Raw genomic sequence first — 14,755 nt, forward strand, 5'->3', positions numbered from 1 at the left:
ACTTTAAAACATTTAGGAAAAAATGTAGACTATTTTTATGAACTCAGAATAGAGAAGGATTTCTTAAATAGAACACAAAGTTAATTCATAAGGAAGATCAGTAAATTGGAATTTATGATTAAGAACATCTTAATCACTTATGATTAAGAGTATCTTAATTCATCAAAAGATCCCTAAAAGAAAATTAAGAACACGAACTGTAAGGAGATATGTACTAGTCATATAACTGACCAAGTTTCTTGAATATGTAATAAAAATTTTTTAAGAAAAATTTCTTAATATCACGTTTTCATTTACTACAACATAAAACTAATAGTATAAAGATATTGGCCCAAGCTGTTAAAATTCTAATGCTTTTTGGATATTGGCCAGGGGAATCCATTTTTTGCCATCAAAATATCAAGTCTGCTTTTCTGATTTATCAGTTCCATAATAAATAAGCTATAAAGTTTAGTTGAGCATAACTAGCAATCTGTGTTTAGAAGGCTCCCAACAAGAAAGTTTCAAGCAGCTTCTACTTTCTGACAAGGTTAACTCATGGAGGGAGGGGAGGGAGAGGAGCATTGTGAAGGCTCACAGGCAGCCAGTGCAGCGTGGGTTGTGAGTAACTGCTTATTTCCATTGTGACCAATCAGAGGACATAAGCAAGGTCCAAAAGTGTCCTGAGACCTTAATTACTGGTATCAAAAGTTAGACCCTGCTGTTTAAATTCTTTTTATTCTTCCACTGTTTCTTTGAAAAGATGATCAGACTCCAATCTTCCCACTGTCTTGCTCCAAGTATTTCTAGGCCTCAAAGAAAAGTACTCTTTTCTGATTCGGGGTTCTAAAAGAGAGTTTTTACCTCTTGAATTCCTTCTCTGCTTAAAATGTCTAGCCAGTAACAATCACATGAAAAGATGCTCAACTTATTATCAGAGAAATGCAAATCAAAACCACAATAAGGTACCATTACACGCCAGCCAGAATGGCTGCTATCCAAAAGTCTACAAGCAATAAATGCTGGAGAGGGTGTGGAGAAAAGGGAACCCTCTTACACTGTTGGTGGGAATGCAAACTAGTACAGCCACTATGGAGAACAGTGTGGAGATTCCTTAAAAAACTGGAAATAGAACTGCCATATGACCCAGCAATCCCACTCACAGCATTCACACCGAGGAAACCAGAACTGAAAGAGACACGCGTATCCCAATGTTCATCGCAGCACTGTTTATAATATAATAGCCAGGACATGGAAGCAACCTAGATGCCCATCAGCAGACGAATGGATAAGGAAGCTGTGGTACATATACACCATGGAATATTACTCAGCCATTAAAAAGAATACATTTGAATCAGTTCTAATGAGATGGATGAAACTGGAGCCCATTATACAGAGTGAAGTAGGCCAGAAAGATAAACACCAATACAGTATACTAACACATATATATGGAATTTAGAAAGATGGTAATGATAACCCTATATGCAAGACGGAAAAAGAGACACAGATGTACAGAACAGACTTTTGGACTCTATGGGAGAAGGCGACGGTGGGATGATCTGAGAGAATAGCATTGAAACATGTATATTATCAAGTGTGAAACAGATCACCAGTCCAGGTTGGATGCATGAGACAAGTGTTCAGGGCTGGTGCACTGGGATGACCCAGAGGGATGGGATGGGGAGGGAGGTGGGAGGGGGGTTCTGGATGGGAACACATGTAAATCCATGGCTGATTCATGTCAATGTATGGCAAAAACCACTACAATACTGTAAAGTAATTAGCCTCCAACTAATAAAAATAAATGAAAAAAAAAAATGTCTAGCTAGTTACCACTGCAAAGTGACTGTGATTTACACTTTCGAAACAACAGACTGGATAGATTTATATGGGCTGTGGACAAGAATTTCAAATCAGTCTAGAAAGACATCTTCATCACTGAAATCCATCTATACTTTTATTCACTTTGGGTTTTCATGGTAATTGTTCAACATTTGCAATGTTTTCTAATTTTATGACATCAGTGAACAAGAAATGATCAGATATATTAAAAACCCTAAACACAGTCAGGAGAAATGAAAAAGGGCACCAGAGTACAGATCAACCTAACAACTCTTAGTTCATTCCTTTCTTTCTCTAATGGGAGAAGTTAAGTAAAAGTTGCTCAATCATGTCCGACTCTTTGCAACCCCATGAACTATACAGTCCATAAAATTCTCCAGGCCAGAATACTGGGGTGGGTAGCCTTTCCCTTCTCCAGGGGATCTTCCCAACCTAACAATTGCACCCAGCTCTCTCACACTTAGCCGGATTCTTCACCAGCTGAGCCACCAGGGAAGCCCACGGATACTGGAGTGGGCAGCCTCTCCCGTCTCCAGGGGATCTTCCCCACCCACGAATTGAACTGGGGTCTCCTGTTGTTAAGATGTGCACTTACACACATAATCTACAATTATTTAATATGGAACCTTTACAAAAGACCCTCAGAGGTGACTTTATAATTTAAAAATAAATATTGAGACACGGGGACTTCTCTGGCGGTCCAGTAGTTAAGACTCCCAAGTTCCCACTGTAGGAGGCATGGGTTCAATCCTTGATCGGGGAACTAAGGTCCCATATGCTGGGCAGTGTGGCCAAAAAATTTTAAAAATAAACAATAAAAAAAAAATAATGAGATAGATAAGGAGAGGTTAAGTGCAGTGTCCAATACAGCTAACATTGGGTAAGAATTCTGGAGAAAGACAGATCCCAGCCCATTCTCAGCTCTACCACATTACCCAACAGCTATGTGATTTTGGGTAGGTTACTAAGCTTCCCTGAGCATTAATTTCCCCCTACAGTAAAAGCATGGGCAGTAATAACTCACTATTGAGAGGATTAAGTGTTGGGGGAAAAACAGAAATGTACAAGGCATTTTAACATATAATTCCCAATACAAAGTGATTTCTGTAAATAATTAGAAAATTGTAAGGTTTTTTTTTTTTGTATGACACTTTAAAAATATATATATGTAGAATTCTACAATCTCAGGATTCATTCTTCTTCTCAGCATCAAAGACCAAGTTTCAAAAAGAAAAAAAAAACCAACTAAACTCATTTGAGTACAAAAACATGCTCATAAATACTGCCTTCTTAGTTTGAAATTGAAATAAATGTGTAGATATTAATCAATTGTAACTTTTCAACAGATTCCATAAACTAAATGGAATAAGCTAATGAAGTAAAGCAGAAAGACAGTGCAAAAGCACCAAGATATACAGTGCTATTTAAAACAGGAAGTGTGATAATGAAGGGTTTTTTTCCCTTTAAAAAGCATGACTTTCAGTATAAGAGAAAGTTTGTTAAGTTTTCAACCCTGAAACAAATGCCTGGACTATTTAACAGTTAATATTTTAAATGCAGTAATATATGAGACATTAAAAAGCAGAGACATTACTTTGCCAACAAAGGTCCATCTATCTAGACAAAGCTATGGTTTTTCCAGTAGTCATGTAAGATGTGATAGTTGGACTATAAAGAAAGCTGAGCGCCGAAGAATTGATGCTTTAGTACTGTGGTGTTGGAGAAGACTCTTAAAAAGAGTCCCTTGGACTGCAAGGAGATCCAACCAGTCCACCCTAAAGGAAATCAATCCTGAATATTCACTGGAAGGACTGATGCTCAAGCTGAAATTCCAATACTTTGGCCACCTGACGGGAAGAACTGACTCATTGGAAAAGACCCTGATGCTGGGAAAGATTGAAGACAGGAGGAGAAGGGGATGACAAAGTATGATTTAGCTGAATGGCATCACTGACTCGATAGACATGAGTTTGAGAAAGCTCTGCAGGTTGGTGATGGACAGGGAGGCCTGGCGTGCTGCAGTCCATGGGGTCACAAAGAGTCAGACATGACTGAGCGGCTGAACTGAACTGAACTGAATATGTCAGATTCTCATAACTTAAGATGTGCATAATTTATAAAGGATTATGTAGGACTGATAAAACTGATAATAATTATAACAACATTGGCTATCGTTTAGTCAGCACAAATTTCTTACTTTGTCGGAACAAATCAGTGAGAGAGGAAAGAAAAAACCTGTTATCTCCATAAAGATGAATTGATTTACACATAGGAAGATTTTGTATCTTGCCCAAGGTTCAGTTAGCAAGTTACAGAACAGAGATTTGAACACATGATTGTTTTCACTTCAAAAACCAATATTCAAAATTTCACTTCAAAAACCAAATTGCTTCTCTAGGTAGAACAGGACATAGAACTAAATGATTGGGAAGATCTCTTGAAAATTTAGGATCTAAAATTCTTTTTACTAATAAGTTAATAAACCTGAAAGTATTAAGCTCCAAGTCCTGCCCCTCCAAGCAACTCTCCAATCCCAATCCTTTCAGGGAAAAAAGGAAGACATTGAAAAGAAGAGAGAATTACTTAACATTAAATATTTTGGATACCAAAGGGTGATCTGCAGGTAATGACCAGCACTAAGAAAGTGAGAGCACGAGGACAGGAAAGAATTTAAGTTAGTCATTAGAGAAGAATTTCCTGACAACAAAAACTGAGACATTGGAACACATTATCAGAGAACATGACGGGGATAAACTGAAGAAAATACAACCTCGTGAAGGGCTGTCAACACATAAACAGTGTCAACATACACACAAGATGGGGAAGTACAAATACAGCCTACTTGGCTCAGCCTCATTTATAATTTAAAATAGAAAAGAAAAAAAGGAAACTGGTAAAATAAGTTTGACAGCAACAGTCAGAAGACTGCACTACAGTTCTGCCAGCCTAAATACAAGTTAGGAAAATGCTAAACCAAATATTTGTGCCACATTTTTTCAAAACACCCATCAATGCACAGGTACTATTTTATATTATCTGTCAATTCACTATCCAAAAAACACAGTATCTCTATTCTCTATCTCCTCTGCAAATTCAGGTTCAGACTAGAACCAGTGCTTTAGTCTAGGCTCAACATTAGTCATAGCAGGTGCACTGGTAAAATAAAACCCAAATTCTGTTTTGTTTTTAAAGTATGTTTTGGGAGAATTTTGAATGAAAAGCATCACAATGATAGCTTCCTTTGGGATTAAAAACAAAACATAAAAACTCTATCTAACTTTGGTGGAACTGTTAGACCTAGGAGAATCGTGTCTGTTTCACACGCCTGTCCCATTCTCTCACTCCATGAAATCACCCATAGGCAAAGATCCAAAGGTGATCACCTAGGAAGCTTCAGAGTTAACAATTCTGTCTGTCCCTTTCCAATGTCAGCTGAGTTTTGATGGGAACCTTTACTAATCTGTAAAAAAAAAAAAAACAAGAGAAGTCTACATGGTTTTGGTAGTAATAGGATTCTCTCACTTTTATTATAGAGAAATATGCTTCTTTTACAATGAATATGTATTATCAGGAAAAGAGGGTTACTTCCATTAAAAAAATTAATATATGCAAGTCAGCCAAGCTAATGCTTTTATATTTCTTCCCCCCTTTTTTTCTCTACAGCCATTGTCACCTAAAATAGAAGTAACCTCGGCATCTGGTCCTACCTAAAACCCTCTCCTTTTACACAAGACAGAAAAGACTACTGACTATCAATTATTTGGCCCTAATAATACACCCCAGTAGCTGAGAGCATAAGTACTTGGTTTTGGGAGACCTAAAATTTAGGGCAGACCTACCTTGTGAATAGAGAAGGATCTGCATCTCTAAAAGAACACAGGTAAACACCTGCACCAGGTTCTCCAGGCCCAGGAGCTCGAAGACCTCTCGGAGAGGGTAATCGGAGAGGGGAAGCTCACTGAGCCCCGGCCTCTGGCAGATGACAGGTTCATAAACACCATAAAACTTCAGTGATCTCCCTGGAGGTGGAAGGGGCACCTCATAGAGAATATTATGGATGTAGCTCTCAAGAGGCAAAGGTGGTGGCTGCTGTGAGGTAACTGCCTTGTAAAGTTGGATGAGGAATTTCTTGCAGGCCTGCATGAAAGGCAGTGGTGTGATCAAACATATACTTTTTGAAACATACAGGGTGTCTCTGCTGATGTCATAGGAGTTGTATCGCTGGAGTTTCAAAAGGGAAGTTGTGTCTCCCTCATCAATACTGCTTGCCAGTGAATCCATGCTGCAGGAGGATGAAGCATACACACTGCTGTAATGCTCTGCATTGTGCATCTGGTAGAGTGTCTGCATTGCTGTGCAGATTTGTTTACTTGTAACTTCTTCATAAAAAGTGAGAACAAAACCGTAGGTACGAGAACCATCTTCCCGGGTAATTATAAATGAGTGGAACTGAGGGTCTTTGTTGTCAGTTTGTGTTCTGAAAGACAGCCCTTTAGGCATGCACAACTGTGGAGGAAGGAGAAGAAAAGCATCAGAAGGCAGTATATGAACAAATTCAAACCAGAGAAAAATGGTTGTGAAGTTCTATCTGAGCTTATGACCTTCATTAAGTCATGTAACTTCTCTGAGCCTTAGTTTCTTTATTTATGACATTTGCGGCATCAGTGACTTTAAGACAAAATATGCAAGGACACTTTACAAATATTTAATATTAAAGGATTATTTTTAGAGTAAAGTCGATAATGTTTCAGAGGAATACAGAAACAGATGAAGGTTCATTTGATAAATGGGAAAGAGTTAAATACAGAATAATAAAAACAAAAGTATAATTTTTGCTCTTTTGAACAATAAAAATAAAATAAATGTTGAAAACGGATTGATTTACTGAAGGAGAAGGGTAGAGCCAAAACACTTCAGATTATTTCCAGCAGAGATTCTGCCCCAGGTCTTGGGAACCACCCAGGATTGAGTCAAATTTGAGAATAAAATTACCTGAAAATTTAAAGATGCTATATTTAAGATACTTTATAAAGCATAAAAAATTAGAATTGAGTCTAAAACATTTTAAACAAGAAAAATTACAGAAAATTTGAAATATACTAAGGAAAACAGAATTGTAATTTAACTATCCTAAAATAATTATCATTATTAATTTTTCTATTATTCCTTTCTACTTTTGTATTACAATATGCTTTCTGCATAGGAATAATTTTACCACATATTATGACTTTTTTTTCTTTTATTTCAGATTTAATAATCAATCTGGTATAAAATTTAGAAGTTCTCCCAAATCTCCACATTACCAAAAAATTTAATTCCCTTAAGAGTTATGACTTTCATTCAAACTGTGAACAAACACTTATTAACCACCTTTCTGAGCTAGGTCCTATGGTAGTGATACAACAGTGAGAAATACAGTTTCTGCTCCCCTGGAGTTTCCAGTGCAATAAGGATAACAGACTATTAAAAATATATATAAACTACAAACTATGGGAAGTGCTGTGACAGGGTAAATATAGGCTGCTAGGAAAAACACAGTAGGAAGACATAAATGAGAAAAGAGGGAGGGACCATGGCTTAAAAGGCACTTTCCTGGTGGCTCAGCGATAAAAAGTCCGCCTGTCAGCACAGGAGACAGAGGTCCTATCCCTGGGTCAGGAAGATCCCCTGGAGAAGGAAATGGTAATCCACTCCAGTATTCTTGCCTGGGAAATGTCATGGACAGAGGAGCATTTGTGGGCTACAGTCCATGGGACTGCAGAAGAGTCAGACATGACTTCAGTTCTGTTTAGTTCAGTCGCTCAGTCGTGTCTGACTCCCCATGGACTGCAGCACACCAGGCCTCTCTGTCTATCACCAACTCCTGGAGCTTGTGCAAACTCATGTCCATCAAGTCAGTAATGCCATCCAGTCATCTCATCCTCTGTCGTCCCCTTCTCCTCCTGCCTTCAATCCTTGCCAGCATCAGGGTCTTTTCCAATGAGTCAGTTCTTCAAGTGGCCAAAGCTTGAGCATTAGTCCTTCCAATGAACATTCAGGACTGATTTCCTTTAGGATGGACTGGTTGGATCTCCTTGCAGTGCAAGTGACTCTTAAGAGTCTTCTCCAACACCACAGTACTAAAGCATCAATTCTTCGGTGCTCAGCTTTCTTTATAGCCCAACTCTCACATCCATATATGACTACTGGAAAAACCATAACTTTGACTAGATGGACCTTTGTCAACAAAGTAATGTCTCTGCTTTTTAATATGCTGTCTAGGTTGATCATAGCTTTTCTTCCAAGGAATAAGCATCTTTTAATTTCATGGCTCCAGTCACCATCTACAGTGATTTTGGAGCCCAAAAAGATAAAGTCTCTCACTGTTTTCATTGTTTCCCCATCTATTTGCCATGAAGTGACGGGACCGGATGCCATGATCTTAGTTTTCTGAACGTTGAGTTTTAAGGCAACTTTTTCACTCTCCTCTTTCACTTTCATCAAGAAGCTCTTTAGTTCCTCTTCACTTTCTGCCATAAGGGTGGTGTCATCTGCATATCTAAGGTTATTGATATTTCTCCTGGTAATCTTGATTCTAGCTTGTGCTTCATCCAGCCCAGCATTTTGCATGATGTACTCTGCATATGAGTTAAATAAGTAGGGTGACAATATACAGCCTTGATGTACTCCTTTCCCAATTTGGAACCAGTCTGCTATTCCTTGTCCAGTTCTAACTGTGGCTTCTTGACCTGCATACAGGTTTCTCACGAGGTAGGTAAGGTGGACATGACTTAGTGACTAAAAATAACAAATGACCAGGGGAAAAAATGAAGGAAGCCCAAGTGGAGACCTGAGGATAAGTACAGGTGTTAATGAGATGAAATGACGGTAGAGAAGGCACGGGCAAAAGCCCAGAAGACAGAACGTGAGGTTCACTATGGGTGGGGAGCAGAATGGAAGGTGCGGGGAGGGGAGAGTGACTGCAGGAGATACTGAACCCCAAAGGGCCTTGGAGAGTCACAGCAGAAGTCTGAGGAGGGGGATGAGAAACCTCTGGAGAGTTTTTGGCAGGACAGGGACAGAAACAGAGTGCTGCTGAGCACATCAACCTTCTGGCATGTGAGGGCGGTGGCTTCCCCAGAGGTTCTAAGGAGGCAGCAGGAATGCTCAGAGCCTCGGGTCACCCTTGACTCCTTTCTCGCTCACTCCGTTACCCAATCCATCAAAAAAGACCAGTTCTACCTTCAAAAATATATTCAGGAACAAATTACTTCCATCATTACTCTTACTACTCTAATTTAAGCCATACTCTTCTCTCATCTGGATGACTATTTAATATAATAGCCTGTTAACCCATCTCCTTGTCCTCGTCCTCAATAACCTGCTCCTCATGTAGGAGCCAAAGTGATTCTTAAAAAAAATATGTTCGATCTTGCCACTATTCAAAACCCTCCAATGGTCTCTCGTTTTGTTAGAAGGTGAAATCTTCACACTACAAGGCCCCTGTGAGGCCCTACATGACTCGGCCCCAGCAGCTCTTGCTCCACCCTCCACTGCTCTTCAGCTCACCTACTCTGCTGTGGGCCTTCAGACAATCCTAGTCTTCTGCCTTCAATCCACTCTAACTGACACACGCTAGAAAGAGGAGGGCCACTCTGCCAAACCCTACCCAAACTGCAGTTCTGTAAGCAGAATGATGGCTTTGTTGTTTTAAATGAAGAGACTACAGCTTTTAGGTCAAATCCAATCTGCCACACGCCTTTGAAAATAAAATCTTATTGGTACACAATCTTATTGGCACTCCTTCATTTAAGCACTGTCTAGCTGCTTTTGCACTACAACAATAGAGCTGAATCACAGTGAAAAAGATTGCACGGCCCACAACACTCAGCTATTTACTATCTGGCCCTTTGTGTGGGGAAAAAAAACTGCAAGTCTATGTTTTAAGTCACTTAAGTAACACTGAGATGGTTTGGTACACAGCTATAGATAACCAAAACACTTCCTTACTTCCTGTAAGTCTCCATATAACTACCTTAAAGAGGCCTTAATTTTTCTTTCCATAAAAAAATAGTATTTTCATCCCATAAATGCCATTAATATGTCACTTCTCCTCTAAAAAGCTTTTACTGAATGAAGCAGTTAAAGCCTTGCACCACAGTATATATATGTACATTGCATATGTATGACACACATCAGTTGTTTCTCTAATTTTGTTTCATCTCTAGACTGAAAAACTACTCAAGGACTGGTAATAGCTCTAACCATTTAAGAGTACCACACATGGAACAATGTAGTATTTGGGCCATAATAAATGGTGACTGATAAAGGTAAAAAGCAAAAACTGTGAAGCTCAGCATAAATATCTCAGTGAAAATGTTTTTATATTTCACATCACTGAACATGAGAATTGGAAACAGCTATAGTAGCTTTAATCATTATTATATATGTATGTTGACAAAAATTAAATTACTGCGTATATTTGGGCAGAATAAGATACAGATTTAGATAAAACATATGAATATCTCGATTTGTTGGGGGGAAATTTTGCTTATTCCTAATCTTGGAAGAAAAGGCCATGGCAGGATATTTTCATAATTAGGCCTTTAGATTAAGGTTGCTTTCATTATAACAAGTCAATGAGATCCTCTACTGATTATGAATGAAAATTCATCTGACACATTTACTAGAGTCAATAAAGGTTACAGGAAGGATGATCTGAATCAGTCTTGCCTCAGGCTAAGCTCAAACCTGCATGGCATAGTGCACAGCATACATAAGTATCTTTTAAATGAATGAATAAATCAATGAACAAGAAAACAATCAAAAACAACAGCTCAGGGTACAAGATCAGATTTAGTTCATCTCTTCATTCAGTCCATGGTTCTCTTTATACATCAAGTAGGCAATACAGAAACACAGTGACCTCCAAAGTCAACATAAAGACTTAATTTAATTGTCAGGCTTTCCTGACATCATATACCATTAAATTCGAGCTTAAACAGTTTTTGAAGAGCTGCCAAATATTCCCTTAAGGGTTTATGGCTTTCTTTAGCATGCATTCAAACATTTACAGGAAAAGCTTGCCAAAAGTTGTGCCCAAAGTAAAAAATGACTTTCTATGCTACAGATAACAGGGTTAAGAACTCTTAAACTCTCCTACAAATAAAAAAAGTAAGAATTATATTTCTAATCTGGGAACCATAGTTGGAAAATGCTATTGCTTTATCATTTTTAAAAGTGAGAATCATATGACTTGTTTATTTTTCATAATTCTAAGCTATAAATTAAGATTTGCTCACCATGACGATCAATATCTTTTATCCTCTAATACTGATGTTTACTAACAACATCCTTTCCCCACCCAACTCTCACAACTAAAAAACTTAACCAGATTGTCACTGGCTAGATTACTCGAGCTACAGTAGGCTCACAATGCTGTGTACCTTTCCTGGTTTGAGTGACCAAATATCCTTATTATCTCTCTGGACTCTTTTAGTCAGTGTGGCTAGAACTATAACAGTTTTTTCTCCCATTTTCTATGGTTCTATTAATTCCATTCCTTTTCTCTTATACAACAAATAAAAGCTATTCAGAAAACTCTTAATGAGTCAGTCAGTTTTCTGTTCCTTCTTTCCTTCTCTTTCCCTTCTTCATTTAATAAACATTTACTTTATGTCATATATTGCATTAGATCTTGATAGCTCAGAAGACAAATATGAAAATAATTCTTTACTTCTGGGAGCTTACATTCTAATAGGAAAGAGAGACATATAAACCAACAATTACAAAATAATGTGATCCCTATTGCTACAGAGTGTATTCAATGTGTTTCAGGAACAGAGAAGACAGAGCACTTAACTATTCTGCTTAAGAGAGAGTTTTGCAATGGAGGTGATACCTGATCAAAGATGGGGAAGCGAAGTTCTGTAAGTGAGCATATAGTCCTTCATTTATTTAATCGTCTGAACCTCAACTATGTGCAAAGCTAAGGATACAGTGGTCTAGTCGCTAAGTAGTGTTTGACTGTTTGCAAGCCCATGGACTGTAGACCACCAGACTCCTCTGCCCATTGAATTTTCCAGGCAAGAATACTGGAGGGGGTTGTGTTTCCTTCTCCAAGGGATCTTCCAGATCCAGGGATCAAACTTGCATTTCTTGCTAAGCAGGCGAATTCTTTAACTCTGAGCCACCCATCACAATGAATAAGTGTGTGTTCCTGGCCTAGTGGTTCTTACTTTATAGCAGGGGACAAGGAGTAGGACAACCAGCTATACAGTTAATTAATTGTAACTGCAATGGTGCTATAAAAAGGTATAAGGTGCCAAGAGAACTTAAGGGGACCTGGCTAAATGTTGGAAGGGTGGTGGAAGGTGGTGGTCAAGGATGGCTTCTCTGAGGGAATCACGTTTAAAATGAAATCTGAGGGACTTCCCTGGTGGTCCAGTGGCTAAGACTCTGCACTCCCAATGCAGGGGGTCTGGGTTCAATCCCTGGTCAAGAAACTAGATCCTATATGCTGCAACTAAGACCCAGTGCAGCCAAATAAATAAAGCAAAAAATATAATAATAATAAAATAAAATGAAATCTGAAATGTCAATATGAAGAATTCACTAGAGGAAGAAGTAGAAGAGCCTTCCAGAGAGAAAGGAAAGCAGAAACAGAAGCTATAGTATGGAGAATGAAAAAGACAGGAGGCAGGGGGCCAGTTACAATGTATCCTTTACTCATGATTCCATTCTACTCTTCTTTGGGATCAAAGTAAACAGTAAATTGAGCTTTATAAAGAGCTATATAATAGTTATTACTCTTCAATTACCTCAAAATTTATATATCAGATGTTTTATTTACAGGACATATACACAAAATGGAATCTTTATATTTCACAGAACATGCTTAAAAAGGTATTGACCACATTTTCTTCCTAACCATTCCTAGGTTCACTACATTCTTAAGGATAAGCTCTATCTACTAGAACATTACACATACAGTCAGTCACAAACACTAATACACAGATTTCATTCAGTTCAGTTCAGTCGCTCAGTTGTGTCCGACTCTGCGACCCCATGAATCGCAGCACTCCAGGCCTCCCTATCCATTTCATTAGGAGATGTGAAATGGAGGGGTGAGGGGGCGGGGAACTTCAGTTCCATTTGCATTGCTTTGTTTCATTTAAGAGGAAAGGTATGGATCTGAAGCAAATTTGTCAAATGTTGACATCTGTTATTTCTGGGTGGTGGGTATATGATTGTTTTGCTCTCTCTGTTTTATGATATTTCTGTTTTTTTTCCCCACAAAAATCTGTGAATCCACAACCAAAAGAGATAGAAAAGCAATTAATTCAGAAAATTTCAAATGTCACATACCTATTTTCTGTTACATATGCACTGCACTCATATACATGGATTTTTTTGGTTCATTTGTTTAAAAAATTTCATTGCTTTTGGGGACTTAATTTGTATGAAATTAATGATTCTTATTCAAAGCTCCACTTTGTTAGCAGAATGAGTGATATTATAGAAGGCAGTAACTTACTGGAGTAGGGATTTGCTAAAGCTAAGAACAAAGCTTTCTACCTTTAGGTGGGAATAAATTATAGCTTCATACAAATACACTTACTAATAAATCAAAGAGGAAATTAAGGGCAGTAAATCTATGACGCAAATGCAGATTAGTTTAATGGAATGCTTTACAGAGATTTTCAAGGAGTATTACCAAATCCTTTTAGATATGCAGCAATAAACAAAATGCTGTATTGTGTTTAAGCATCAAAACACAAGCCTGCGAGTCTATTCTTCAGAGGGAAATGTTTCCTATTTACATAAAATAACTCAGAGACAAGAGGTAAAGAAAACATTAAAGACAGTCAAGGAAGCAGACTTTAAAGATAAATGCTGCTGCTGCTAAGTCGCTTCAGTCGTGTCCGACTCTGTGTGACCCCATAGGCGGCAGCCCACCAGCCTCCCCCATCCCTGGGATTCTCCAGGTAAGAACACTGGAGTGGGTTGCCTAGCCTAGTTGCATTTTCTAGTTGCATTTCCTTCTCCAGTGCATGAAAGTAAAAGTGAAAGTGAAGTTGCTCAGTCGTGTCCAACTCTTCGCAATCCCATGGTCTGTAGCCTACCAGGCTCCTCCGTCCATGGGATTTTCCAGGCAAGAGTACTGGAGTGGGTTGCCATTTCCCTTCTCCAAAAGATAAATGCTAGACAGAGGCAAAGGTTAACACAGATATCTTACTACTAAGACATCCAAATGATTAATAAAACACATCAAGTGTGGCATTTTGTTCAAAATGACTGTGGATTCATATGATAATAAGAATCTAGTTTTGGACACCATTCTGACTTCTCACAGAATAATTTATAAATACTTTGAAACATATTACCAATTTAAGAAGATTAGTGTTATAATCTATTTACATTCTCATCCATTTTTCCATTGTTTCTTTTAGGTACTCTTTTATATCATTAATATATTTCCATTAATTTTCTGGCATAAGCAGCTGATAATTTATTTTTTGTCACTGCTGTTTGCTGACTATTTTAGTAAGAAGCTTGTCTGCACTTCTTCAAGTCTCATAAGTATGACTAACAGTTGTATTCTACTTAATATGTACAGTGCTATCTTTACCAAAGATGAGGCTAGGCCCTACAGTATTAACTTCTAGCAAAGTGACATCTGTTACTCTGGAATAGGGCCACAGTTTAGAGAAGTAACTATACCATGCTCTGGAAAGAATCAAAGTCGAAGTACCATGTACCTTAGTCATCTGTCCTTAGAAAAGGCACCATGATATTCCCTTCTTGGAGTAACATCAGACTGGAATGGGTTTACTCTGATAGAAATGTATCACTGAGAGCAGGTGAAAACCAAGTTACTGAAAATATACAGCTTTTCTTTGGGGGAAGCAGCATGCAGAGCACAAATCATCTGGACTCCATCTCTGAGACTCCC

The 14,755-nt window shown here is 38.2% G+C and overlaps 1 protein-coding gene across 3 annotated transcripts in view; it reads right to left on the reverse strand.

Annotated features, from left to right (window-relative positions):
- DENND5B (DENN domain containing 5B) overlaps positions 1 to 14,755 on the reverse strand; it is a 219,297-nt gene that overhangs the window by 99,561 nt on the left and 104,981 nt on the right. For all 3 annotated transcript variants that reach the window (XM_020879840.2, XM_070453894.1, XM_070453895.1), the window contains one exon: positions 5,661 to 6,327. In XM_020879840.2, coding sequence (XP_020735499.1) covers positions 5,661 to 6,327 — 667 coding nt within the window. The remainder of the gene's footprint in view (positions 1 to 5,660; positions 6,328 to 14,755) is intronic.

This window comes from Odocoileus virginianus, chromosome 23, assembly GCF_023699985.2.
Source record: "Odocoileus virginianus isolate 20LAN1187 ecotype Illinois chromosome 23, Ovbor_1.2, whole genome shotgun sequence".
NCBI lineage: Eukaryota > Metazoa > Chordata > Mammalia > Artiodactyla > Cervidae > Odocoileus > Odocoileus virginianus.